This window comes from Patagioenas fasciata, chromosome 1, assembly GCF_037038585.1.
Source record: "Patagioenas fasciata isolate bPatFas1 chromosome 1, bPatFas1.hap1, whole genome shotgun sequence".
NCBI lineage: Eukaryota > Metazoa > Chordata > Aves > Columbiformes > Columbidae > Patagioenas > Patagioenas fasciata.
Window position 1 is genome coordinate 170,763,380 of NC_092520.1, and position 25,861 is coordinate 170,789,240.

General features: G+C 35.3%; 1 protein-coding gene across 1 annotated transcript in view; it reads left to right on the forward strand.

The window, feature by feature from the left end:
• CFAP54 (cilia and flagella associated protein 54) overlaps positions 1-25,566 on the forward strand; it is a 115,226-nt gene extending 89,660 nt beyond the window's left edge. The window contains exons 53-69 of the mRNA XM_071800309.1: positions 1,368-1,470; positions 2,881-3,019; positions 3,983-4,140; positions 4,336-4,521; positions 5,800-5,926; positions 6,157-6,312; positions 7,341-7,449; positions 9,954-10,059; positions 10,804-10,878; positions 11,492-11,633; positions 13,740-13,940; positions 15,073-15,281; positions 18,479-18,664; positions 20,018-20,124; positions 20,959-21,148; positions 22,467-22,544; positions 25,081-25,566. Coding sequence (XP_071656410.1) covers positions 1,368-1,470; positions 2,881-3,019; positions 3,983-4,140; positions 4,336-4,521; positions 5,800-5,926; positions 6,157-6,312; positions 7,341-7,449; positions 9,954-10,059; positions 10,804-10,878; positions 11,492-11,633; positions 13,740-13,940; positions 15,073-15,281; positions 18,479-18,664; positions 20,018-20,124; positions 20,959-21,148; positions 22,467-22,544; positions 25,081-25,200 — 2,392 coding nt within the window. The 3' untranslated portion in view covers positions 25,201-25,566. The remainder of the gene's footprint in view (positions 1-1,367; positions 1,471-2,880; positions 3,020-3,982; positions 4,141-4,335; positions 4,522-5,799; positions 5,927-6,156; positions 6,313-7,340; positions 7,450-9,953; positions 10,060-10,803; positions 10,879-11,491; positions 11,634-13,739; positions 13,941-15,072; positions 15,282-18,478; positions 18,665-20,017; positions 20,125-20,958; positions 21,149-22,466; positions 22,545-25,080) is intronic.
• The last annotated feature ends 295 nt before the right edge of the window (positions 25,567-25,861 follow it).

Consider the following 25,861-nt stretch of genomic DNA (forward strand, 5'->3'; position numbering starts at 1 on the left):
TGCATGAATCAAGAATTTTGCCTTTACAGCAATTAATCTAGAACATCTCAAAAGCAGTAAATTCACACAGGCACTGAATCTCTCTTGCATTAAAAGCTCTTTCTAGTGTTCCGGCAGTGTAAAAAGGACTTAAGGTGTTCATCTATTTTTTTTTTTTTTCTTATGCTGCATAGCAGCCAGTCTCTGTGTAAAGAGACTCTCTATGTAAAAAGACAGCATAGATGAGAGTTTTGGTTATCCATTTTTAATAATTAACATACTGAAATATCTTTAAGAGGTGAGCTAGTTGAGCTGAGGGTACCCTCAGGTCCTTTTGCACCATTATGAAAATATGTTTCAGTGGGTAGTGAAAAAGTAGCAAACCAACCAACCAACCAAAACAACCAAAAATCAGAAGAGGTAGGAAAGTGGAGATTTACAGATCTAGGGGAAAATGTACCATTAGAGATGGAAAACTAATACCATGAGACATTGGTTTTGGCAGTTCTCAGAAAATGTTGAGTAGTGTGTTCTTTGGACAACAAATCCTATTGTAAAAAAGATCTCACTATGTTGGTTTTGCAAGTGTCTTCATATCATGAAAATAATTATATTCACAAAGTCTGCTGTTATAGACACATTTTTATAAGCATCATGAAAATTGAACAGTGTATCTGAAAGCTTTAAAAATGCAGCATAATTTTAAGAAACCTGTCAATATTTTGGGATCCCCACTCACCATTTTTTGAAATGTGGGGTTGAATGCTGCACCTGTCCTCGTGGTGTCTGTATCTTTCTTGATGCTGTTTGGAGTGAACTTCAGAAAAGGACTTATGATTGGGGAATGGGGCAGCAGACTCAATGTCAATGTGATAGCACCTGGCTCAGTTTTTGGTTGATGTTGTTTACTAAAATCCTGTGAGTATTTGGTCATGTGGATTTAGCAGAATTATTAACATATAGTCTGGAAAGGCTTTAAGGAGGAAGGTGTTTTCTTACCTCTCTAGTTGTGAATGAGATACAGAACGTTTTAGTATTTTTACAGATAATTTCTGAAAGCTCATCCCCAAAGACAAATATGTGTAAATAAAAGTTACAGTGGAGTTGCGTTTTGATTGCTCCAAAAGAATACGATACATTGTGATGTCTCCATTACTATCAGGTTATGTTACTGGCAAAACTTTTTCTCTTCCTGTTGTTTTCTCACTTTCATACTTCAGTGCCTACTAATTCAGAATATACTCCAAGTACATTTTTTTTCTACTGAAGCAAAAATTGATAACTGCTTATAGACATCTCTGATGTCACAAATGAAGTATCTATTATAATAAAAGCATAAAATGGCAAATATAATTAGTATTTTTTAATAATATTGTTCTATATCACAGTGTCGCTTTGGCTTTCTCTGCAATTCGAATTCTACAAAATGCCAAAATTCTTAGGATGGAAATGACACCTTTCCAAGAAAAAAAGAATGACAGGAAACGTTTGGTATGTGTGGTTATTTGTTCGGAACTATTGCTTCTTAGTATATGAAGTCTTGTATTAAGTATTGAATGATTTTCAAAATACTAGACCACAATATCTGTATTAGGTAGTTACCATTAACCTGAGGAGAAAATGATATATGACATGTTTCTGTTATCTGCTTGCCTATAGTATATCCAGTAGGTCTATAATAATTTTGATTTGTATGTGGTTAGGAATTACAGTTCTTACTTGTATAGTCTCAAATGCCAGTATTGAAAATCTCCTATGTTTAAAAAAAACAAGCAAACAGGGAGTGGAAAAATAAGTTATCAGGTGAAAATCTCGTATATTCAGTTAACATATTTTAGGTTTTTAGATTGAAAACCTACTTTGGAGCATCTGCTTTCAAAGACCCAGACAGACCAGTTCACATCATTGCTGTGTTCCAAATCTAGCAAGATATCAGCTGACTTCTGTTGTCTGACACAAAGGGGCACTGACGTGTACTTTGAAAGCCAATGTACAAACCCCATTGCTAATACACCAAACATTCACTCTCAAGCACACAGTCAGTCAAACTGACTCACATGGACAGAGCAATTGAGCAGTGAGGCCATGTTTTGTAACGTGCATAACGAAGCTGGACGTGCTCGCACACAGTGTAATTTTTCTCTGTCTGTGTTGTATATCAGGGCCTTCTGTCTTTCAGGAATTGCTCCTACATTTTCATAAGACTGCCCTATATCCAGTAACTGAGTTACATAATTGTTTTCCTCATTTACACCAATTCAAGTCATTCATGATGATTTTTTTATAAGTAAAACACAGGTGGTGCCATGTCCATTTATTACTTGCTGGAACAAATCTTTGCAATATCGACTGTAGAATTTTAGTAATAGAAAGACTGTACATAATAGGTGAAGATGGTACCTGGAGTTGAGCTGAGAATTCTCCCAAACACTCACCAGAAACACTAAAAACTAGAAATCAAGAATGAAAATTTTTTTTTCTAATCACAAGTGAGGTACGAGAACTCGATATTGATCGTGCTCTACAATTAGGCTTTTATGTGCCTTAGAGTTTTGTGGAATGTTCGTGTTTGAGAGGAACAAAGGCCAAACTGTTAGAATTACTCTGCATGACACATACAGTAAATGGATATATGTATGGACTCTCCCATAACAGCTTGTTTAATTTACATTTGTTACAATTCTTTTTTTTTTCTATAGATTAAAAGGTAAATAATAAATTGGTCCGTTATTAAAAAGTATATATCTTCCTTTCAGATAAACTTATGGTTATATTTTTGTAATTATTTGTAATATATTTGTATTAATTTGATTTATTTTAGACAGATGCTGCCCTGTTGCTGTGTTTGTAGTAAACTAGTTGACTCAAAGTGACATTTCTCTTGCTCTTGGCAATTATTAGGACTCCCATGTTGAAGATGTTCAACCGCTTCGCCGTGTAACAGCACAAGATCATATGAATGTGCATTTGTGGCTAAGATGTCGTACAATGTTAGTGACTGCACTAGTAACACAGATATATGGTGTTGGTGACGTGGAAGGTATTGCCCTTTTTTGGCTTAGACTTTCAGAGTATAATGGGCAAATGAGCATATTCAGACACAATTCTTATTACAAATACAAAGTATTAACATTAATACTGGGGCTGTATTATCACTTAGTTAATTATTTGTATTAAATTCATTCAATGCAATAAGGAGAAGATATTTCTGAGTACAGTCTCTCCCTATAGCATGTAAACACAGAGCATTATATTAATGTTCATTTAATGATCATTCCACTTGTGTGTGGAAAGTTTCAAATGTTCTAGTCTAATTAAATAAGTATGCTTCTTTAAAAAAAATTAATAAAAAAATGTTGCTATATACCTCTAGTTTTAAAAGTCTCAAAAGTGTTTTTTTCCCATTTTTTATATCTACAATACATGAAATTTTTCTGTATACCTTCTAAATTTTTTTTTCCAGATTCTTTAAAAAAAAGAAATACATGAGATACTACAAAATACACTTATTACAGTTTGATTATGAATAATACGTTTTTCATTCCTGAATACTTTGAAGCCAGTATAAACTCTGAAGCTCACTTGAATACCAAAATCTCAGTCTGCGTCTGTAGCCAAACTCTTATTTAGTCTCTTCTGGATAATTCCCGTGAAGGCTGTTACTGTTTTGGAATGATAACTAAGATCAGATTTTTGAACACGTAGAATATGTTTTATGGGTGAGAATGACATCTGATCTACAAGATCTTATTATTTATGCTGGTGGCTTACATATAGGAATGTATTTGGATGAATGTAAACCAAGCACAGTTTAAAAACTAAGTAGTTTTTCTTTCTTTTGAGAATAAATTTGGCACAAAATCAATGAAATGTTAAATGTGGAATCTACAATGTCAGATTTTCTGTAACTTTTTACTGTGGATGTGACTTCTCAAGAATGCTAGAATATTGTGTAAAGTCTTTTCCATTGTGTCTTTACTATTCATGTATGCTCTTCTTCTAGATAATGATGTGGCTGAACACAGAAATGTGATAAAAGAAGTAATACTAGAGGCAGAAGCATTTGGTGATATTGAGACTCAGGCTGAAATGATGGTGCAAGCTGCTATTCTTGACCTGCAAGAAAAACGTCCTGTGGCAGGCATTAAACTTCTTTTGCAGGTTTGAGCACAAAGGAGAAACTGTTCGCTTTTTGTTGATGCATTTTTCATGTAGTCAGAACAGCTGATGCCAGCATTAAATAAGCTTGAAATAGTGCTTCTAAAACAGATTTTTTCTCCATTTGTGTGATTTGTCCTCATAAATAGACAGCAAAAGTAGTAACTACTTTGGTTTATGTTGTCTGTGTCCAAACAGAATATCATCAGTTTACTTCAAGAAGATACATTTATTTCCCCTCCGGCTTCTTTGACTCTAGTGAGAAGTATGCTCCTGCTGGCAGACATCCTAACACTGCAAACAGTAGAGGATACTGAACATTGCTCTTCTACAGCAGAAGCATTAAACTTACTAATTGCGGCACATGAGCTTACAATTGAAGCAGTGAGTATATGTTGTTGATTTACACAGCACTTGCAAATCCTTCCAGCAATCTTAATTAATCTCTTCTGGAAGTTATTTTAACAATCTATTAAAAAAGACCTTTGCTGTTAATTGATCACTTCTGTTTTCCCTAGATTACGTAGTATAAAGAAGTAATTCATTTACCAAACTTATTTATACTTAGTCATCATGCATCCTCATGTATGTAGTCTGTTATTTTCATACAGTTTAAAAATATTGAATACTTGCAAAATATACATTCATATGTGAAAATTAAAAGCTGTAGTCTGACTTTTAAAGAGATGTGGAACGCTCACTTTTCCCATTTGAACTGAGGGGTATGTTTGTACTCAGAAGCTCAGGGAGGATGTTTATCTCATAAAATTTGTAACTCTTGAGCATCCATTTTTAAGAATTTAGCTTTTCATCTTAATTTAGAATAATTTGAATTAGAAAATCTATATAAAGTAGCATATTGTTTATGATGTTTTAGATTGACGGATTGTTAAAATCAGAATGAAGAAATTATTGCAGGTAATAATTTAAACAGACAATAAAATAAATTAAAGACATTAAATCTGTGAGAGGAGTGTATAGTAATAAACCATTTACATATTTGATGATCCAAAAATAGCTATGCACTTCTGCAGTCTCTACCCTTTCTTGATATAGTTTATAAAGAAAAGCTTTTGGATCAAATTTTCTCTTCATATTTCCTAATACAGAAGTTTTATTCATTGAAATATTTGTTCCCCCAAGTAATAAAGAATCATATGACTCACGTCAGACTCAGTCTTCTGCATGTGAGACTTCCTACCCTTCAAGACGCTTAACAGTTTACAGCATGTCCCCATCACCCTATTTTCATGAATGAAAAGTTTGACTGATCCATACATGTTATTTTCTTTTTCTTTTCTGGCCTTTGTTGGATGTCAGATTTCTTTATAGAAATGACAGTTTCTTTCTATGGCTCAGGTCACTTGGGAGATCTATTTCTTAAAGACTGATTTGAGGGAATTTGCTTTCAGAAACCAAAGCCTAACATTAATAAATTTGATCAAGAGTTCATTGAAATTGTTCATTTGCTACCAAACTCCTTTGCAAATAAGGCAAGTACAAACTGAAGTAAAGGAGTTAAGGAGTGTCAAGCCCTTTTTTAGTGCTCTTTCACAAGACACGTTTGATTTCCAGTGTTCTGCGATATCTAACTTGCTTTATCAAACTGCTATTTACATTGCTCTCTGCAACTTGATTTTACAAAGCATAGTCTTTTAATAGATTTTTGTTTGTGGAGAACCCATTGAACGGCAAATAGAAGACAGTACATTGACTTGCCTGGTCCTACCTACAAAAAACATCTACTTGCCACATATCAGCTTGCTAGCCCAAGTCAAAATGAGAATCGGTAAGAAAAATGCAAGTCATTATTACTTTTCATTAGGTAACTTGCAGCATCATAAGATAGTGAAATGACATAGTTCTGTATTTATATCAATTAATCACTTGGATTTTTGAGAACTGAATTGTAACTGTAAATACATAGCAGGATTTGTTCTAAGGAAGTTGCTTCTTTTTACATTAATTCGTTTTCTATTATATAATTTATAAAGAACTCCCCTTTTTTGTTCTCCACAGGACACGCATTAGCTGAAAAAGTAGCTTGTACACCTGAAAGAGGAGATACACTGCAATGGCTGCATGCTCTCAAACATTTAGAATCAGCATTGAAGCTTTGCAGAGCATCTGCAACAAAAAAAATAGATATGGAAGCTGAACTTCTCTTTCAGATAGGTAAATAAAACCCTGTTTGTACATGATAATTGCCTTCATAGGAAGTGTTATGCATGTGGCCTGTCTTAAAATGGAGATCTTTTACTGTAAAAATAGAACAGATACGGATATTTTTCACCCTAACTGCAGATCTCTCCTGTGTTTAGTATCACACCAGCATAGTTCAGGATGCATTACACAACAAATATTTTCAAAACTGCAACAGAACTTCTCCTACCTCTATGTTATCAGGGGTCAAAGGCTGTAGCAAATGAAATTAAGGACACTGTAGAAAGCCAATTAGTTTCTTTGCATCAGTCTGAACTAAAAAGGATGAGAGGCTCAGAAAGTATTTCTAAATGATTTAACAAAGCTAATGAATTACAGCCTAAATAATCTTATGTCCCCTTAGATGCTGAGAACCCTGAATTGTGCTTTCAGTCAGTGTGTAGCACAACACGCAGATGCTATCTGTGGAAAGTTTGCCTCATTTTGCTCTTTTGAACTGTTAGAGGATTTTCTCAAAAGAAAACATTTCTATTCATCATCTCTACTGTCAAACAAAATGCGTACTCACATAAGAACTCCTTGCTGCACTTTTACAGAAAGGGTAGGTGGTATAATGACTGGTACTGAGAAGATGCTGCCAACAGGCTCTTCTGTTACAGCCAGCTGGCTGTATTTATCCTGCAGCACAGCACAACACAGGCCTAAAGGCCACGGTGTATGTGCAGCACAGGGCAAAACAGAACAAGCCTGTGTGTGGCCATTAACTCTTCTGTGTACGGTGGTCTTCTAGTTAGGATCACTGCACGTTGGGAGTCATTACCATTCCAAAGATCGATTATTTTCGCTGCTCTTTGAAGTAATTTGCTATACAAGCATTGTGCATTGTGTTTTAAACAAACTGGAAAAGATTTTGCATATCAGGAAGAGGATGATGCACTATGTTGTTGACTTTTCCTAGACGGAAACACAGGTTGGGTCTTACAGGAAGAAAAACAATTTAAAAATATCTTGCAAATCCACTTTCTATATTTCTTTCTTAGGAAAGGTAGAACGCCAGATAACTGAAGCAGGCAATAACAAGTCATCTCAAGCTGCTGAAGCCCTGTTGGAAGCTATAAAACTCAGCCAGCAACATGATCAAAAATTTGAGTAAGAAACTACCTATATAACTTTCAAAGTAATTTTAATTACACAAGAGTACAGGTTTTTTTGACAGTTTTCTGAGACTTCTATTATGAAGCATCTTTTGTTTTGGAGAGTTTTCTTCTATTGCAGTATAGAAAAGCTACTGTATATTATTTTATTTTTAAAAATGCTGAGAACGTTTAGAAGTATATTTTAGAATATACAAAGTTACAACTTTCTGTTCAATTTCCAAATTTATAGCCTCTCTGTCAACACCAGGAACACAGCAATCAATTAAACAGCATTTTATTCCTATTTCAGAAGATGAGCTGTGATCTGCCCCCTTCCAGATAATAGAAATTCAGCTTGAAAAGGTTAGCGGCCAGAAACAGTCAGACGAACAGAGGCAGAGGGAGCACAGGAAATGTGTTTGTAACAGATATCAGGACAGTGACTTTGGCATTAGTTATCAGCATAGAAGATGCCTGAAGAGCTGAGCCAAGCCAGCCAATAAATTCTGTCAAGCTGCTCTGATACATTGGACTTTAGTTTTTTTAGTTTCTTGACCAGTCTTAATGAATAATGTGCCATATCTGATTAAGGACAGTGTAAAGGCAGCAATTTACCTTGTTTGTTTGGGTATTCTCTTACTTAAGTTAATGAACCAGAACTCTGAACACAGAAGCAGTAGCATAGTAATAAACCTCTACAAGCAGTCAGCATGATGGAAGATAGTACAGAAATGAACTGTGGTGATGTTCTGCAGGTTTAATTTGCTACACTGCTATTTAATTTGCTGCTGTCTTTTTACAAGAATGCACAGCAACATCAATGGACCTTGGTTTTCTTATTTTAGAGAACTAGATGTCCTGATCATGCTTATACAAACCCTCTGGTATCTATGGGATTGTTTAATTAAAGTTGTTTCTTGATGTTTCAAATCCTTTTTTTGTTCACAAGTCTAGAAAGTTAACTAGATTGTCACAAACTAAGCATAGAACTTGCCATCTTCCTACTTAGTTTGCCCTGTCTTGAACTTTACAGGACTCTTTGTCTTCTGTATTTTGCTTCACACAAGTCATAACAAAGCTGGAATTTGTTGCACTATATAAACAGCCAACTCTGTGCAGTAGGACTCTGTCCAGAATAGTAACTACATTAGCAGGAGGTTGTTGCTATGCTTAGGAAAGCTAATTCATAGGGGAGATCTGAAGACATCTGCAGAGCCAGGAGGAATTTGCATAAAAAGGCTGTTAGAAGCCTATAGGGATTAGAAATGCTGGAGAACTTCTCCAGATACAGTGATTTTCAACAGGTCAAGGGAAGTATTTCTGCCCCTCTGCTCCACTCTGGTGACAGCCCATCTTGAGTCCTGTGTCCAGCTCTGGAGCCCTCAGTACAGGAAAGACATGGACCTGCTGGAGAGGGGCCGGAGGAGGCCACAAAAATGATCAGAGGGATGGAACAGCTCTGCTGTGAGGACACACTGAGAGAGCTGGGGTTGTTCAGTCTGGAGAGAAGGCTCCAGAGAGACCTTATTGCAGCCTTTCAGTACTTAAAGGACGCTTGTAGGGAAGATGGGGCCAGACTTTTCAGCAGAGCCTGTAGCAGTAGGGCAAGGGGTAATGGTTTTAAAATAGAAGAGGGGAGGTTCAGGCTAGGCCAGGGGAAAAAAAATTATTATGAGGGTGGTGAAGCACTTGAACAGGTTGCCGTGAGAGGTGGTAGATGCCCCATTCCTGGAGATATTCAAGGCCAGACTGGATGGGACTCTGAACAACCTGATCTAGTTGAAGATGTTCCTGCTCATTGCAGGGGGTGGGACTAGATGACTTTTGAAGGTCACTTCCGACTCAAACCATTCTATGATTCTATGATTTTTGCCTGTTTTATAATACTACTGTAAAAATAACTGAAAGGAGAAGGTTGTATAGGAGGAGATCAGAAATTTCTGAGCATAGTCTGTCTGAAGAGGTAGAGTGTTCTGGTAGAGAACTCAGAAGGTTCCTCAACTGTACACAATGAAGAAATGAAAGACTGTTTTGGTCACTGCAGGTATTTCTGCTGATTATTGGAAGAGTTTGACTGAAGACCCATATTCAAATTCAGCCACTCATGTTTCAGGGAAACCAGGACAAGGGATATATGCCTTAATTTAAGGAAAGAAGTGGAACCCATAAGATTCTGTATGGAAAGATCATTTCCCTTGCAAAATTAGTTTTCTTACAAAATGTTTGCAATTTATTTATGGTATATTTGTTGCACATAATGCAGATTATATTTGACATACTCTTAAATCAATGTGTTCTTTATTAGGCATACCATAGGGATGTTTTAGACTCACTAAGACTTTAAAACAGGATCACATGGCTGTCTGAAAGAAGCTACACTTTAAGCAGATGGTGAAGGCTGGCTCAATGAGTTATTTGGTGAGACTGTCTGGCTAGTCTTATGTAGGAGTCAGACTGTATAATTGTAATGCTTACTTTGATAGTAACATTGATTGATCTCTGTGTTGTTTCTTACAGGTTAATAAGAAGATCATACCTTGAAATAGCACTATTATATTTGCATTTAGCGAGAAATAATGAGGATGTGTCACAGACAGATAAGGTGGTGCCTTCCAAATCAAACGTATGTTTTCTATCTTTTGGGTAGCGGCCTCTTCAAAGCAGAACATTGTGCACCTTGCCAGACTATTACTTACAGTGACTTATAAATCATCCTGATACTGAAAATCCTACTAGAAAAATCACACAAAGAAATCACATAGTACAGCAGTAGAATTTTATTGTTTGATATTATTTCTCGTGTTTATTGCACTGAATGATAACATTTAAAATATTTTTCTGTATAAAATGAGAAGGAACAGAACCAACAGTGTTTTCATTTCTGATTATGTACTCACTAAATTGTGCTTTGCAAAGAAAACGTAAGATTTAAACCTGTTTTTTAAGTGCTAATATTTATACTTCACCAGGTTTCTTTTTTTTTCCACTACAAATGTAAGTGACAGCATGAAAAATTTAAAAGGCTTTAACCACATTAAAGTGGCTAAAAGTCATAGATTCAAAGCATAATGTGTAACATAAAAGAAATAATTAAGATTCCAGAACATGGAAAATTATAGCAAAACTGTATACAGTAGTGACTGTAGTATGATCTGCTCTGAGTAATTTTTTACAGGAGCAGCTGTCTAGTATGCTCTGGAAAGGTTTTTCCAATTTTAGCAATTAATGGTTTTACAATCAATGCTGATTTTTACAACTTGTGAATAAAACAATAATTCTGTAAGAAGGAGGACTATTTTCTCTATTTAAAATATATTTTAACATAAAACATTTAGAATCCTCATTATGAACTGATGTATAATTTTAGATCACTCCTGAGGAGGCTCTGAAATCAGAAGGCTACAAAGTACAAGCCTGGATTGCAGTTAGAGCAGCTACACAGGTTGGTGCAATATTCTGAAGAGGTGTCTGTTGTTTTGTTTGTTTGTTTGTTTGTATTGTGGTGGTTTTTGTTTGTTTGTTTGTTGGTTGGTTTGTTTGTTTTGTGGGTTTTTGTTTGTGTCTTTTGGTTGTGTTTTTTTTTTTTTTTTTAATTTCATCTTATGCTACTTACACAAGCAAACAAGACAAGAATTAACTTTTCCTGAAATTTCTAGCAAGAGTCTTATTTGAGGAAATTAAAATGGACACTCGCTGAATAGTGGATTTAATCTCTAATGGACAGATCTGACTCTGTTTACTTCAACTTTGATTCAGTGCAAATAAAACAGCACACTGCCTGATATGTGTGCACTTGTATTTGACATGTGGGTGGCATCCAGGTGATGATATCTGATTTGAAATCACGTATGTAGTAATTAAGCTGTCAGCAGTAATGATGTATTTAAGTAGAGAATGTACCATACGTCAGAGAGAAAAAGAATATTTTCCTGACTTTTAAAAATATCATATGTTGAGTAATTAATTTTTTGTCATCACCTTGATACTGTCAGATTTTAAACCCTGTATAAATATTGTAGTGAACTGGTTCAGAATAAAATAAATATTATTTTTAGGTCAGTGAGGCTGCACTTGCTTCTCAGCTTTTAATTGGAATGAAGAGTGTTAAAGAACACAGCATGAAGGATGCAGTGCAACAGAAAATCCCAGAATTTGCTTCCATGGATCTTCTTGCTTCATACAGAGATTTCTTATCTGGTATTCCTTTATATCTAGTAATGTTAGAACATTAAATAAGTAATAATACTTAAGTAATACATTTAATATCTGATTTTCATTTATGAATAATTTTTAGTCACTTTTGGAAAGTAAAAGCAAAATCCTCATCTTGCATAGCAGTACAAAACATTGAGTACACCTAATGGGTCTTTAAATATCAGCCTGCGCATGTGTTCAACATGTTAAGAAAAATTGCATTGTTTGCATACTGTGGCTCAGAAAGACAGAGTGCACATGCTGCTATACTTTTAGAAGAAGAGATGGGCCTTTGTTACAGGACTTCCCCAGACTTCTAGAGTAGGTCTTGACCCTCCTATCAGTCATGACTGCTTTTTTTCTCCAAACACTGATTTAGAACAGATTTTTTCCCTTAGGTATATTAACTTTTCCTTGAAGATTTCCAGTTTTTCTTTTGATTTTGCAAAGACATGCCAGTGTTGAATAGCTTGTCTCTCTCTGCCCTTCTCCCCCCCAAAAAACCCCCAAACCACCCAAACATGAAAACAGACAAACCTTGGAAACTCTTGCAAAGTTATCGACCTGTGTGCTGTATTCTAAAAGTCAAAGTCAGTATAATAATAATAATAATTAAAGAAAATCACTGTCTTTCCAGTCCAATGGATTATCATTTAGAAGTGCTTCCATTAGCTTGGTAGAACTTTGCTTTTGCCTGGTGTATTTACAACTTCTGCAGTAATTTTATGGTTAATGGAGTTGATGAAAGGGAAGTTTTTGATTTAAAAAAAGCCCAGTGACACTAGGAATTCTGGGATAATGGTTGCCAGATGTTATATAAACACTAAGGCAAAATACATATATTTATTTTTAAACTGGGAACTATTAATTTAGTGATAAAATTTTGATTCAGTGGCTTAATTTTGATCATCCCAAGCGACTAACAAAGATTGAATTGCTCTGCCTGATAGTTGCTGGCAAAGCTGAGCAATGTCTGCTTACTCTACAGTGTTTAAACATATGTGTTTTGATTGGTTTATGAAAACAAATGTCGTATGCTAAGACTTTCCATCAATCTGATTGTTTTGTACTAGCTCCATTTGCCTATAATTACAGATCATTTTTTCTTTTAGCAAATGCAGCAGGTGTTTCTCCTGATAGTTCTGTTAGGCAATACAAAGAAGAATAGAAAATGTAGGAAAGCAATAGTAGGCCAAAATATATAAAGGTAAACTGAAATGGAAATGATCAGCACAGCATGCTAAATATTTTCTGTAAAACCATTAGTGAAACACATTGTTTAAGTTTAATCTACAAACAATGTGGCCATTTTAACTAAATTCTCTTTTCACAATTGACAGTGAAATATCAGGAATAATGGAGACGTTCAGATTTTGTAGAAGCACACATAATTCTTTTCTGGAAGTTCACTATTAGGAATTACTGTAACATAATGCTTTTTCAATTCAGGAGGAGAAACAGCAGAAGAATTTGATAGCGCTATGTACTAATACAGGGAAAAAAATTACTGAGTATAAGCAGTGATATAGTGATAACTGTACTGATACTTTTTTCCCTCTCTTTGCATAAATATAACTTTTAGGCAGCACTAAAAAACCCCATTGTTTTAGTCTATAGTCAAGAATCAAGTTAATTGATAACACGCGTAATATCTAAAAGGGACTGCATTGAAGCTAATGATAAACATTTCAGAGTACCTAACTCTGAGGAGTCCAGGTCGACTTAACTGAGAAGTTCAACTGCTGTAGTTATGACTGATGACTCCTAGTATTGTTTCTGTTTCGTAAAAATCTGCTATTGAACAATTTATAGAAATAATGGCTTTATATTTAAATTCAGAGAGAGTGCACGAGCACCTTGCTCTCTCGTCCTCTTAGCTTCTTTAAAGATCAATCAGATTCCTGGCCATGATCCGAGAAATATTTTCTTTACTAGTTCAACTAATACTAAATCAGAATAGAAACAATTTTCCCCTTATGAAAAACATAACCAGGTTCACAAGTTACTCTTTTAGTTACATATTAGTCAATTCCAACGTAATGCAGAAATAGCTTTTGAATTGCAGCCATTCACTTAATGTGTCTTGTTGAACTGTTATTGGATTTGCAGATGGAGACAATGTTGTCTCTGAAAGTCCCGAAGCATCTTCTACCGAAAACAAACAAATCATGCAAGATGAGCAGAGCCAAAGTGAAGGAACAGAAACTCTTGCCACCAAGACCAGCCAGAAGAAAGAGGCAATAACTTGGGTTCACTTAATTCACTACCACAGTTATTTTAAAAGACTTTATAACATGAGCTTTCTATTTGGTATGATTTTTTAGTTCCTTCTAGAAAACTGCCATGGGTGAGATACTGTTTTGGGGGGCCAACAGTGTCAAATTCAAAGGCCATCGTCTGAGACAGTCTCATTTTGAATTCCTTTAAATTGTATAAATGTGAAATAATCTTCACTAAAATCAAGATTTATGTCAGTTTACAAGTGTTGTAAGAGCAGATGGTATTACCTTTATTTCATAATGATTCATAGGCCTTCATGATACCAGGAAAAGCATGCCTCAAAACTTAATTGCTATTACTATATCTGAAGCATTTTTTAAAATTCATGATCTAAATTTGTTTTTAGTTATAGATACACCAGCCTTAAGTCACATCTGTTCAGTTTGAGGGCCTGTTTGTGAGAACTGAGTGTAGCGGAAGTGGGAAGGCTGAGCATTATTGAATGTGCTTTGACTAAAGCCCAAGATGTTATATACATACTTGGTTTATTTCACTGTAAACAAAAGATGGTAATAGATAGGACCTTTCAAACAGTAAGAATCCATTAATTTCAGGGCCCTGATACTATGCATCAGTATCATATAGCCAGCTGCTGGATATACAAGTGACAACCTGATAGGTGACAGTAGAACTAGATTGTACATATAGATGCTGCTTAGAGTGAAACTTCGCTACTCTGCACCAAATGAAAGCATTCTACCTCACAACAGAACTGTAAGGACAGTAAAGTATCCACAAGTAGGTGTCAAAATGTGCATGAATATCTCAGCTGTAGTTAGTACTGATAGAGTCTAGGGAGTGACTCAGCTGATCAGCCACTAGCTGTCTAAACTAGCATCTTAAGAGCCTGTAGAGCTTCTTTTGATCATGTGGAATAAATATCTGTTTATTCTAGTGTGTGCTCACATACCTTGTGAACATACTGATGCTTACACATCTAAACTGAAGTACGTAAACCTTGAAACTGCACCTCCATTTTATGCTATTTTATCATGTCTAGACAGAGCTTGTTTCCTTATCAGACCTCTAGTGAAAAAATTACAATACAACATAACCTAGTAATATTTAAGGACATATTTTACTATATTTTCAAAATTTAGTAGCTGTAGAAACCTTACTTTTCAATAGCACATGATGATGTAATTAAAATCTCTTTTCAAAGATGCCCCTAACTCAGGACCTGGATCATTTTCTGCAAGAGCTGGACACTTTAGTTCTGTTTTTGACACAGGGATTGTTCTACGCATAGCAGAAATGCATTCCTTTCTTAAAAAACATTTGTTTGAATATTCAACGTGTTGTCTTGAGAATTTCCCAGAAGAGCTACGTGATGTAGAATTGCTACATGGTAGGCCAACTGATTCTCCAAAGGTACTAATTTTTTTACTGATGTTTCAAAAGTATGTATTCTACTTGCATTTTGCTCAGATTCTTGCTAGTTCCAATAGTGATATTTCTGAGAGAACTATAGAAGAATGAAATTCATTATGCAGAAGATCAGTGCAAAACCAAAATCCTGTGCAAGCAGTGAAGGACATAGTTAAAAAGATGCTAATAACCTTGTGTTATTCATTCCTGCAAAAATGATCTCTATCCCATACCCAGTGTATTTAGACCCTAGAAGATTAAGCAGCAGATTTCATTATTAGTTAAGTTGGCTGTGTTATTTGGTAGGACTGAGGCTTTTAGTCTTGTAGATCTCCAAGTGTCACATCAAAAATGTCCTGGTATTTGCTTTGTAATTTGTGTACAATCCTCCACATTGTTAATTTGGCCTATAATAAAAATATGATTTTCAATAAATATGTAATTTATGTTTTCTCAAAATTTACTGAAGGCCTTGCATGCCAGTTTTTTTTCACTAATTATCAGCTGGCAAGAAAATAAATCTTTTCAGATCTCTGGCTGGCAAACAGCCTACTTGAGCTTTCAAATGTCGGCAGCTCAGATTACATTACTTGGAGAAATCTTGCATTGGCATTCTGGAGTCTGTGCTGATGGTGGGACTCATATTGAATATTGAGTGGTAAAAGTCTTTGAAGATACAATGTAAAAATAATTGTCTTCAAAGTTGCTCCATCGCACTTCTCTTATTAATTATTATTCCAATACTAAAAAATTAAAATTACAGGTTACTTTGTATTGCCTCTGTTGTTTAGTTTTTACCTGTTGTGTTCAGTATTAGATAGAGGTGAGGGAGCCTTGAGGAGTGAGAATTTGTTATCTTATGGAAATGAATTAAAATAATTTTGTGAAAGTAACTCTTCTGGAGTTGGTGAACTTTCTGCAGTGTTGGACAGCATATCATTACTCATTTCCCAACAAAGAGCTGACTGTGCCACTGAATAAATTGTAAATATATGGTACGTGACATTTATAACAGCCATCATATATCAAAAATTATTTTACTCTGTCTGCTTTTCTTTTGACATAATTAGTATTACACTGTCCTAGAATAATAAGCTTCAGAGCTCACTGTCATGTTCGTGACAGGTGCAAGCTGCATAATCATGTGTTAGCTTCAGTGTTGTAGACAGCTAACAAGCATAAAGCTCTTACTTTTTTAATTCTAAGCTTCATTGATTTTTATCACAATATTTTTAGAAGCTTTAACTATTCAGAAGGCTGTATAAGTTATTTTAAAAATGTTACTGTAATTTGATACTGGGATTTTTAACAGTACAAATAGATATCATTTTTGAAAGAATGATTTTTATGCACAAGGTTGTTTTGCTTACATGTGTCTTTGTAATTCTATTTTTGACTCTTGAAGTTTTTTTTCAGCTCTGCTGAACAAAGAATCCAAATTACATTAAGAAGGCTATAATTAAAATTCTGTGCCCTGTTACATTTTGCACGCTTGTTTTTTATGCCAGTCCATGATGGCATGTAGGACTGGAAACAACTAAAAACAGGTTTTTGTTTCAGGCTTTTGAGAAAGTTTAATAGATAAATATTTATATCTGTAATTCAGCAACCTTCTGCTTTGACAAGAGCAGTTGAAATTCCTTCATCAAAAAGATTCAATATGATGTAAATAAAAGGTGCAGTTCAGTGAAAAAAAATATATATACCACATGTTTTAGAAAGAAATATATATTGTAAAATGGGCTTTTAAGAGCTCTAGTTCAGGGGCGTGGGTGTTCCTGCCCTGGCAAGGGGATTGGTCTAGATGATCTTTCGAGGTCCCTTCCAATCCTTAACGTTCTGTGATTCTGTGTGATTCTGTTCGCACTCCCATATATGTGTTTTCTTATCATTTTGTTCACTCCTTGTGCCAGCAAGATAGCGGGTGATTCATTGCCAACACTAAAGTCTAAGATTGTGAATGCAGAAGATCCTTGTAGGTGGGTGATCCATGCACAAACACCTCATTGCATGCTGTGGGTTATGGCCACTGTAACCACTGCCGTAGTGTTTAGAGTCCAGGTGGTATGGATCATCTCCACTTAACTGTCCCATGCCATACTGAAGGCATATCCATGTGCTCAAATGCATGACTTCAGCATGCATGACTTCATCTTTATCTTCACTTCTACTATATTTTGATGTGAGATGGGAATGGGCTTTATGAAGTTAGATTATGTCGCTGTGAAAAATCCATCTTCTGCTCACCTGGATTTACTGTACTGTATCGGTCGTGAGCTGTGTTGTCTGAAAATAAAGTTGGTAAAATTCTCCATATTTTATTTTTCAGCAATGAGCATTCAAAACTAAAAATGAACTAACTTCCCAGGCAGATGTTTTCAGTGTTCACATTTTGGAATCAATGATGGAGACACTAACAACCTTTTTAAATAGCTTCAGCGTTGCCCCCAAATGTTACTGTTTGGTCTCTTCTGTTCTTTCCAGCTCTGTGTAACACTTTAAAAAGTAGAAATGGCATAGTACTGTTCAGCCTTTAAATCAAATATTTTATGATTTTAAAAAAAGCTTTTATTCATGAATGTATGTTGGTTGACAGTATTCCTCCATTGCCTCCCTGGTAGATGATGGCCAAACAGTAACTATTTGATGAATAGCCTGCTAATGTTCCACATATATTGTAGTAAATACGACATAGGACAAGTCGTCACAAATTAAGTGACTGAATTTTCAGTAGTTAGCACCCTTAGTTAGTTGCACAGCTAATGAGAAAACAAATAGGTAAAAATAAATAAAGCATTAATCTACCATTCAGGTTACTATTTTAATTATCAATATGTATAGCCAACTAATTACTTTTTCAGCACTGAATTTTGTATTGTTAGCATGTCAAATAGTATCCTTTAGCAAAAAACATAATGCCATAAGGAAGATAAGTCAAAGGTAACAATCTTTGTTAGTGTAGGTGTCTGTAAGTCAGCCCAGAGGTCCTTTGCATTACCTTTAGAAATGTCTCACCATGTGAACTTTAAAAAGCCTTAACTTGGTAAAATGGACACCTTTTAAAATTACCCATTTATCTAAATAAGTGTATATTTGTGCAGGAGTGAAAGTCATACCAATTTTAGTAGACAGTAGATTATAACAGATTTTGCATGTTACAGTAGAAAAAATACAATTAAAAATGTTATTTCGTGTTTCAGATGTCTCTTGAAATTACTGGAACTACACCAAAGATGTCATGTGTGAAAAGAGCTTCTTCAGCTTCTGTCACTGTAGAAGCAGATAGGCAGATGGAGAGCAGGGCAGCAAATGCTTCAAATAAGGAAATTAACATTCAGTGGTACCATCCTTCTCTGGCAGGGCCATCAAACAATTCAGAGACTAAGGTATAACTACACCAAAGCAGTTCCTTCGGTATTGGAACAAATGAAGTCTAATTTCCAATGAATATTTGTGTTGAGACTAATCAGCTTTTCAATTGAGTTATCTTATACATATACCAACTGGCACACTGGACAGCAGGGACCTATAGATTTACTCTGCCGCAAACCTGCTATGCAAGACAAACAGAATTCCTTTACAAGTTTTTGGTGGCAGGCCAATGAAAGACTTTGTTGACCCCATAGAGCTTCCAGGCCATGTTGTATTCACACCTTTTGCAGGTCCTTGATGTCTTTAAGACCTCACTCTATTAAGTTTGGTTAGAGCTGACCAATACATTCAAACAATACAGTTTAGTGGGAGGCTGTTGGAAAAGCAAAGATATACACATACAGGGAAAATTGGATTCTGTAAACCTAATTTCCCTAAGAAATCAGACTAAATGTGAAAGATGAGGGAAGCTGGAGGGTTGTGGGAAAGCAAGAGACTAGGACATGGAATTTGCTTTATTTTTAAACTAGAGAACAGCATGTAAGTAAAATTTCTGCTACTGCAATAGAAATCCAGGATCTCCAAACTTTCTGGCATAGCAGATCAGTGTCAGATTTTCTACTAGACCCTTTTCATCTCTGTTGGTAAGCTGATAGAAGCCCTGTGAAGTTAGTGCAAATAATGTACTTTTCAATACAGTTTTGCAGGTTACTTTGGTATGACCTCACAGATCATGAGAGAGCCAGAAAAAGAGAGATCTTGAAAAAAACTAATATATGAATGCCATATTCTTGACATTCTCCACAGCTACCACTAGGAAGCATATTTTAAATCATAATAGGAAATTAAATCAGTAAAAGATGAGAACATTCTATTTCATTTCCTTCTGCTCTTATATTGATACAGTTTTATTAGATGGTGAGTTAGGTGCACTTCATGGATTTAAACCTAGTATGATGCCAGCCATGCACAAGGCCGTATAACAAATATAACTAATTACAGAGGGCCTTTGGAAATTCAGTAAAAGCTATCTGTTCAGCCTACCTGAAATTGGAACTTTGGACATGAAGATAAATGGGATCGATTGACCAGGATCATGACAAGACTGGGATTTTGGTGGTGACTCCATAGGTCAATTTTCAAACCCACATAAATTATATCAATAACTAAATTGTTTTAACAACTATAAAAACTGAGTAGAGTACAAATTCATTTGAACTGACATTCCTCTCTTTTTTGAAAATCAGTTATTGAAGTCTTCATCAGTACACTGTATTTGATAGTTATTATAATCTAGTATCATTGAAATAGCTCAGGTCTACTATACCATACTACATTATAGCTCACCTATTCCATCTCTTTTACAGGTTTTGCTGCTTTATGCTTATAATACTAAGCCCATCAAGATTAGTAACATCAAGATTTTCAGTTCAATGTCTATGTTTTCAGGCCACTTGTGGATTCCATTGGCTAGGTAAATAATCACTGACTTCATCATGTTATTTCATGCTATATTAAAGATCAGTCAACCATTTAGGATGGGAGAAAATAAAGTACAAAATATCAAAGAGCTACAAGTCTTTGAAAGTATACATTTTCTCTTTTGAGAGATTTTTCACTATAAAAACTGTAAGATGCTGTACACAGCGTTAAACCCATCCAAACATATGCCTTTTTATTATATTAGCATTTTAGTTTTGATTCTGAAAGAACCGAGTAACACATGCTAATTATGTTACACTGGCATAGCAATGTAACAAAACACTAGCAAATCTAAGCAGCAGTCTCAGCAATTAATTCACATACTCTGACTGGATCAGCTGCTTTCTCATCCCATATTACAACTCTCAGCATGCAAGAATTTTTCTCAGGTATAGCCCCAGACTCAGCCCTTCATTTTACATCCTGTGGTGGTTTTCATTACTCCCTCCTTGCCATTCATCTGGCCCCAGAATTTTTGGAACTGTTGAGCAGGTGGAGGGGGAGAATAACAGTCCAAGAAGAGCTGCAGCCCTTGCCACCCAGTTTGTCAGCCCACCCAGTGCTGGTTGGATGAGAAAGCCTTTTCTTAGAGAGGCATACTTCAAATACTTAAAATTTTTAAGGCAAAATGCTAATGCATCCCATATTTCCACTTTCTTTAACGGAAAACTTGGTTTTGTAACATTATGAGATCAGTCTTGAAATGAAAGAAAATGTAGAACCTAATCGATATGTAATAAAAGCTACGTCAGTTTAATTATAACCTTGAAACAGCAAATATTGTTGCTTTATAACAGCAATAATGAAAAATCTTGTATTATTTCAGAATTATTTCTTTACGGGAGAAATTATCTAATCTAAAGCAGCAAGTTGAAATGTTGATGCAAAATTCTAAAAGCTTGTCTTCAGCTTCAGAACCTATGAGTTTTCTTGGACAAAGTGAAACTTTGAAAATAATTCCCTCAAAAAAACCCAAAATGAATGCTGCAAAAGTACATCTTGATGAAAAAACAGAAGTAAGTGAGAACAGTTTTGCTGTTAAATATGTCTGACAGTCTTTTATTTAAGATGTCTGTTTTGTGGAAATAAATGACAGGTGACTTAGAAGGAAGACATAAAAGATTAAACTTCCATCACCCCTTTCAAGAAATGTTGAAATATTTTCACTTTTTATTTAATACTTAACTTTTTCTTTTCCTTATTACTGCTTGTCACTTTACAAAAATATCTGCCATCTTCAACCTTCCACCTGAAAATAAAGGCTACATCTTTGGGTACATCATTTGAAAATTGATGCCTGGCATAGCATCAAATTAGCATGGCAATCAACCCAAAAGTGCTTTTTAAAAATCAGTTGCACATCTTCAATGCAAAATGGGCAGTGATGGTTTCTGAAATAAGAACCTTCTAATAACATTATTGAGAAAGGACTAAAGCTGGCAGTGAATTTATTTTCATTTTCTCTACGCCACTTTCCTCTTTTCTTTTTATTAGCAAGGCTGAGTATGGTCCACAACCAAATGACTCCCCTCACATACACACACAAAAGAGGTAATTTCAGAATTTTCCATGTGGGCTGTTTGAGATAATGTCATTGGAACAGAACATTGCCACAGCATAACTGCTGCTTGATAAATGCCAAGGCAAAATAGACGTTTATGTTCAAAGTGGGAGACATTTATCATGTGACAGGATTCTCTTTATATCTATTATATGAAATGATTAATGATGTAGAGGCTGTCATTTTGTCTGATGGATGCTGTGAAACAGTGACAATTGTGCACTGTGCCATTATTACAAGGCTGTATTTTGACCAGCTTGGAGAACAAATGATGTGTTGGCCAATCACAGTGTGTTTGGGAGGACAGACAGAGCTGTCCTTTAGTGGGTGTTTCTGATTACCTGAAGGGTTTCGCTCAGACTTTCATTAATATATCTCAGTAATTGGAAAAACAACGTTTAGAATACTAATCAGATTAACATGCCATGCATTATACATGTATAAATATCATCTTGTCAGAGTGTTTGTTTAGAAGGTCTTCAGTAAACACATAGCAGAAGAATGCTCGCTCACTGGGTTTAATACCTGAGCCAGGGGGAATTTTGTCTCAGTAGAAACTCCAAGGTTTGGGCACTTGTGTTTGTACAGCAAACACAACTATTTGTGTTGCTGAAAATTTATATTCATCAGCTAAGGTTTGTTTTGCTGTGAATTCAACTAGAATAGCCTAAAACTTGATTGTTCTGAAAAATTCGGTAAAGCCAAGCCATCTGTTAGCTTATCAGAGGAGACTGATAGTACAGCATTTGTTTTTTCTTGTTGTATACCATTAGGAAATGGCTAAAAGGTGTTTATCTGAAGTCAAAGCACTGCTGTCGTCTGTTCCAGCCCTGTCCTTGCCATTAACTGAGGTATGCTATTCTCATTAATAACAAAAATCTGTTTTCTAAAATAAAAATGTTGTTCAGTTAAACTGAAACATGGATTATACCATTAAGTATCTTCCCATTTTTTCTCATACATTTTTTGCACTTTTGGTTGGGGATTTATTTTTTCATCTTTACAAATAAAATACCACCGTGCATGATTACAAACTGTGAACATCTTTACTGTTCATCAGAGTAATATTTTTATATGTACAAAAATGTATTAAAAATGAATCTCACCCACAGTGGGTTCATCTGGTTTATGCACTATTCTCTGGTCATTGTTTACACAGACTCCAGTGAATTTCCATGATGCAGTTGCCAAACGCAATTTCCTTCCATCTCTGTGTTTTCACAGTTATTCAGACTTTCCTCTTATTTTCTTTAGTTCTTTCTGCCTTGCCCATGACATGTCCTTAAGGTCAGCGTGACACTTTTTTGTCTATGCTGCTGTATTCATCTTGTTACCCAGTTGCAGTTGGTATCCCAGAGACAATAGGAACTGGCTCACAGTGGACAGCAGAACTGTGCAGTGTTCTCAGCCAACCTAGGGAGATCAGGAGAGCACCACAGCTGCCAGAATCACAGGATGGTTGGGGCTGGAAGAGACCTCTGGAGATCATCTAGTCCAATGCCCCTTGCAGATACCAGGTCTCAAGGAAATCCAAGGAACTCCTACTAATCCTCAAATATCGTGCCTGTAATTGTTCACAATAGAATTATAACAGACAAGGCATCCACTGTACTCTGTACTCTTCTTTTCCAGTCAGGTAGCTCTTCCTACCAGAAAAGAATTCCAAGTTTTATCTGGGAACAGTTCAGCTAGTGGCCTATTAGAGAAGAAAGAATCTGTAATGCTGTCCAGCACATCTTGCGGTCTGGGACCTGGGAGTACCTACCTCCCTTTCATACATATTGCACCATTCTTGCCACCTGAAAGTCTCCCCCAGAGGACTCCCAGACCTTCATATCACTCAATCTGGCTTTACCAAGGCATCAAAATACATAGCCATTCATTTTGCAATGCAATACTTTCCACAGTCCCACTGAAATACCTTCCACGGTAGAGAGAATTATAAGATCCCCAGGGAAAGGTACAGCTGAGCTTCCTTAAAATTACATGGACCTCCTGGACCTCTTTTAAATTCTTATGCATCCCTCCTCACTTTGCCTGCTTCTTTTTTTGGGTCTATGATGAAAGTGAGGGAGCAGATTTAAGAATGTGATGTTAACTGCTCTGTTTTATTGTACTTAAATGCCACAACAAGCTAAAATGTTTCAACAGGTGGACCAAAGGGCTTTTCATCACAAAGTTTCAGAAAGAAGCTTCAAACTAAGATCCTATTAGATAAGGAAGATTTGGTTAAGCGAGAGAAGCCTAATCCTTCAAGATGCTGAGTATCTTCATTCTTCTCTGAAGGAAACAGAACTTGTAGAGTGCTCTGCACTTTTTTATGTATAGTGTATTTATGGGTGGTATTTCCAAACATTCAAATAAGTAGTGTGTGTGCACTACCCGGTCTTCTTGGCTAGAGGTGGAAAGCTCAGAGTTGGATGATGTATACTGCAGGGTAGTACATTCCTTTTGTTTTCAAGAATGCAGGAGAAGACAGCAGATACGTTGCTTACATGTAGTTTTAGATCATTTTTCCACACCACACACTTTTTTGTGGCTGTTCTTCTTGTGAATGAATTGGACAAAGTAATTTCTAATTTGTGGTATTTGTTTTCTCATTCTCTGAGCTGTCACACTTTAACTGCTGTCATGTTTCCTACTTCTCTTCTTTGATTCTCTTTTTTTCTGTTTGTATGATATTTCTAAATGGAAAAGGTGCATTTTTATTGAATTATTCATTTAAAATTATTTGACTGTTCATGTGTTAAGAATAAAAATTGATCAGCTGGCTTGTTTATTAATATAGCTATTTAATAAATAGCTGTGTTCTTGAGGGAGATAATAAGGCATCATGTTTGGGAGTTCCAATCTTGAATGTTAAAAAGTAAATTTATAAATAAAATAATGCATTAAAAGTTAACCTCCCTACATAGCCTGTTCCAAACTTTTCTTCCTCTCATTTGTTTTTCTTAATACCTAAATCGGCTAAATAGTTCTTCTCCATGTCCAATGGACATATAAACCGGTTTATCACTGCCCTCTGTTTCACCTTCCAAACAGAGCTCAAGACTTTCAACTTCTCATCTTAGAAAAAGGCTTCTGAGTTACTAGTTGTTCTTGCTGCTCTTGTCTGAAATCTTCATTTAACCTACAGATGATCAGAAGAAACTTTGTGAGCAAGACTGTTCACAGAAATTTCCTCCTCTTAATCCTGTTTTACTGGTTTCCTGCAAGAGATGTCATTAACCACAAGTTTATACCTAGGCAATGACTATTTCTAACTTATTCATTGATTCTAGGTCAGAAATATGGCTTTAATATGGAACTATTTGTATAAATGTACTTTTTGATACATGTAAGCTTAGTAAAGTGTGATTTTTTTCCCCTTTTTTAATTTTTTTTCAGATCCCATTTGATGTTACTTTGCAATCAATAGCAAGTTTGGAAGATATGTTTGATCCTGCCAATGGATGCATAATAACTGAAGAAAGTCTCTTCAATTGGATCGTTTCTCTGTTTCACTAAATTCTACTTTTACAATAACTTATTCAGTTGCTGAATGCTACAGATTTAGATGTATGTGCTGGTGTTAATGTAACAGCCTCATTAGTCACACCAGGATTTGGCTTCTAATGTGTTTTCTAATCTTCATATTTAGCTTTTTCTGATTATTTAGAAATCAATAGTTTTTAAAATGAAAATACATTTTTAGGAATTAAAAGTATAAGAAGTAGTTTCTTAATAAGAGGATTAGAAGTTTGATTTATTCAGTCACGTATAATTGAGTTTGTTGGAGGTTTTCTAGCTTTTCAATAAGTTTTTATTGTTTAGAAAAGCTGAATAGGCTTGTCGCCTTCTACCATCTGCTAATAAATACTGCTTTTCCCTGAAGTTTTATTCTCATCATCAATTTTTTAATTGCTTTTGCAATTCTCAAGAGTTGGGTTTATTTTTGAGGTTGAGAATTTTAAAAACATCACTGAGTTTGTTCTTTTACACTTCTATTTGGAAACTCACATTTCAGACTTTTCTATGTTTTGTTAAAAAAAACACATCAGAGGATGTAGAGGGTAAAAATGATCGTTCAGATGTCTCCATAATTTCGAAGTGTTTGTCTGAAAAAAAAAGCCAGTTTAAAAAATAAAATGGGACTGTATAGAACATTTTTGGACATCGTTCTCAAATG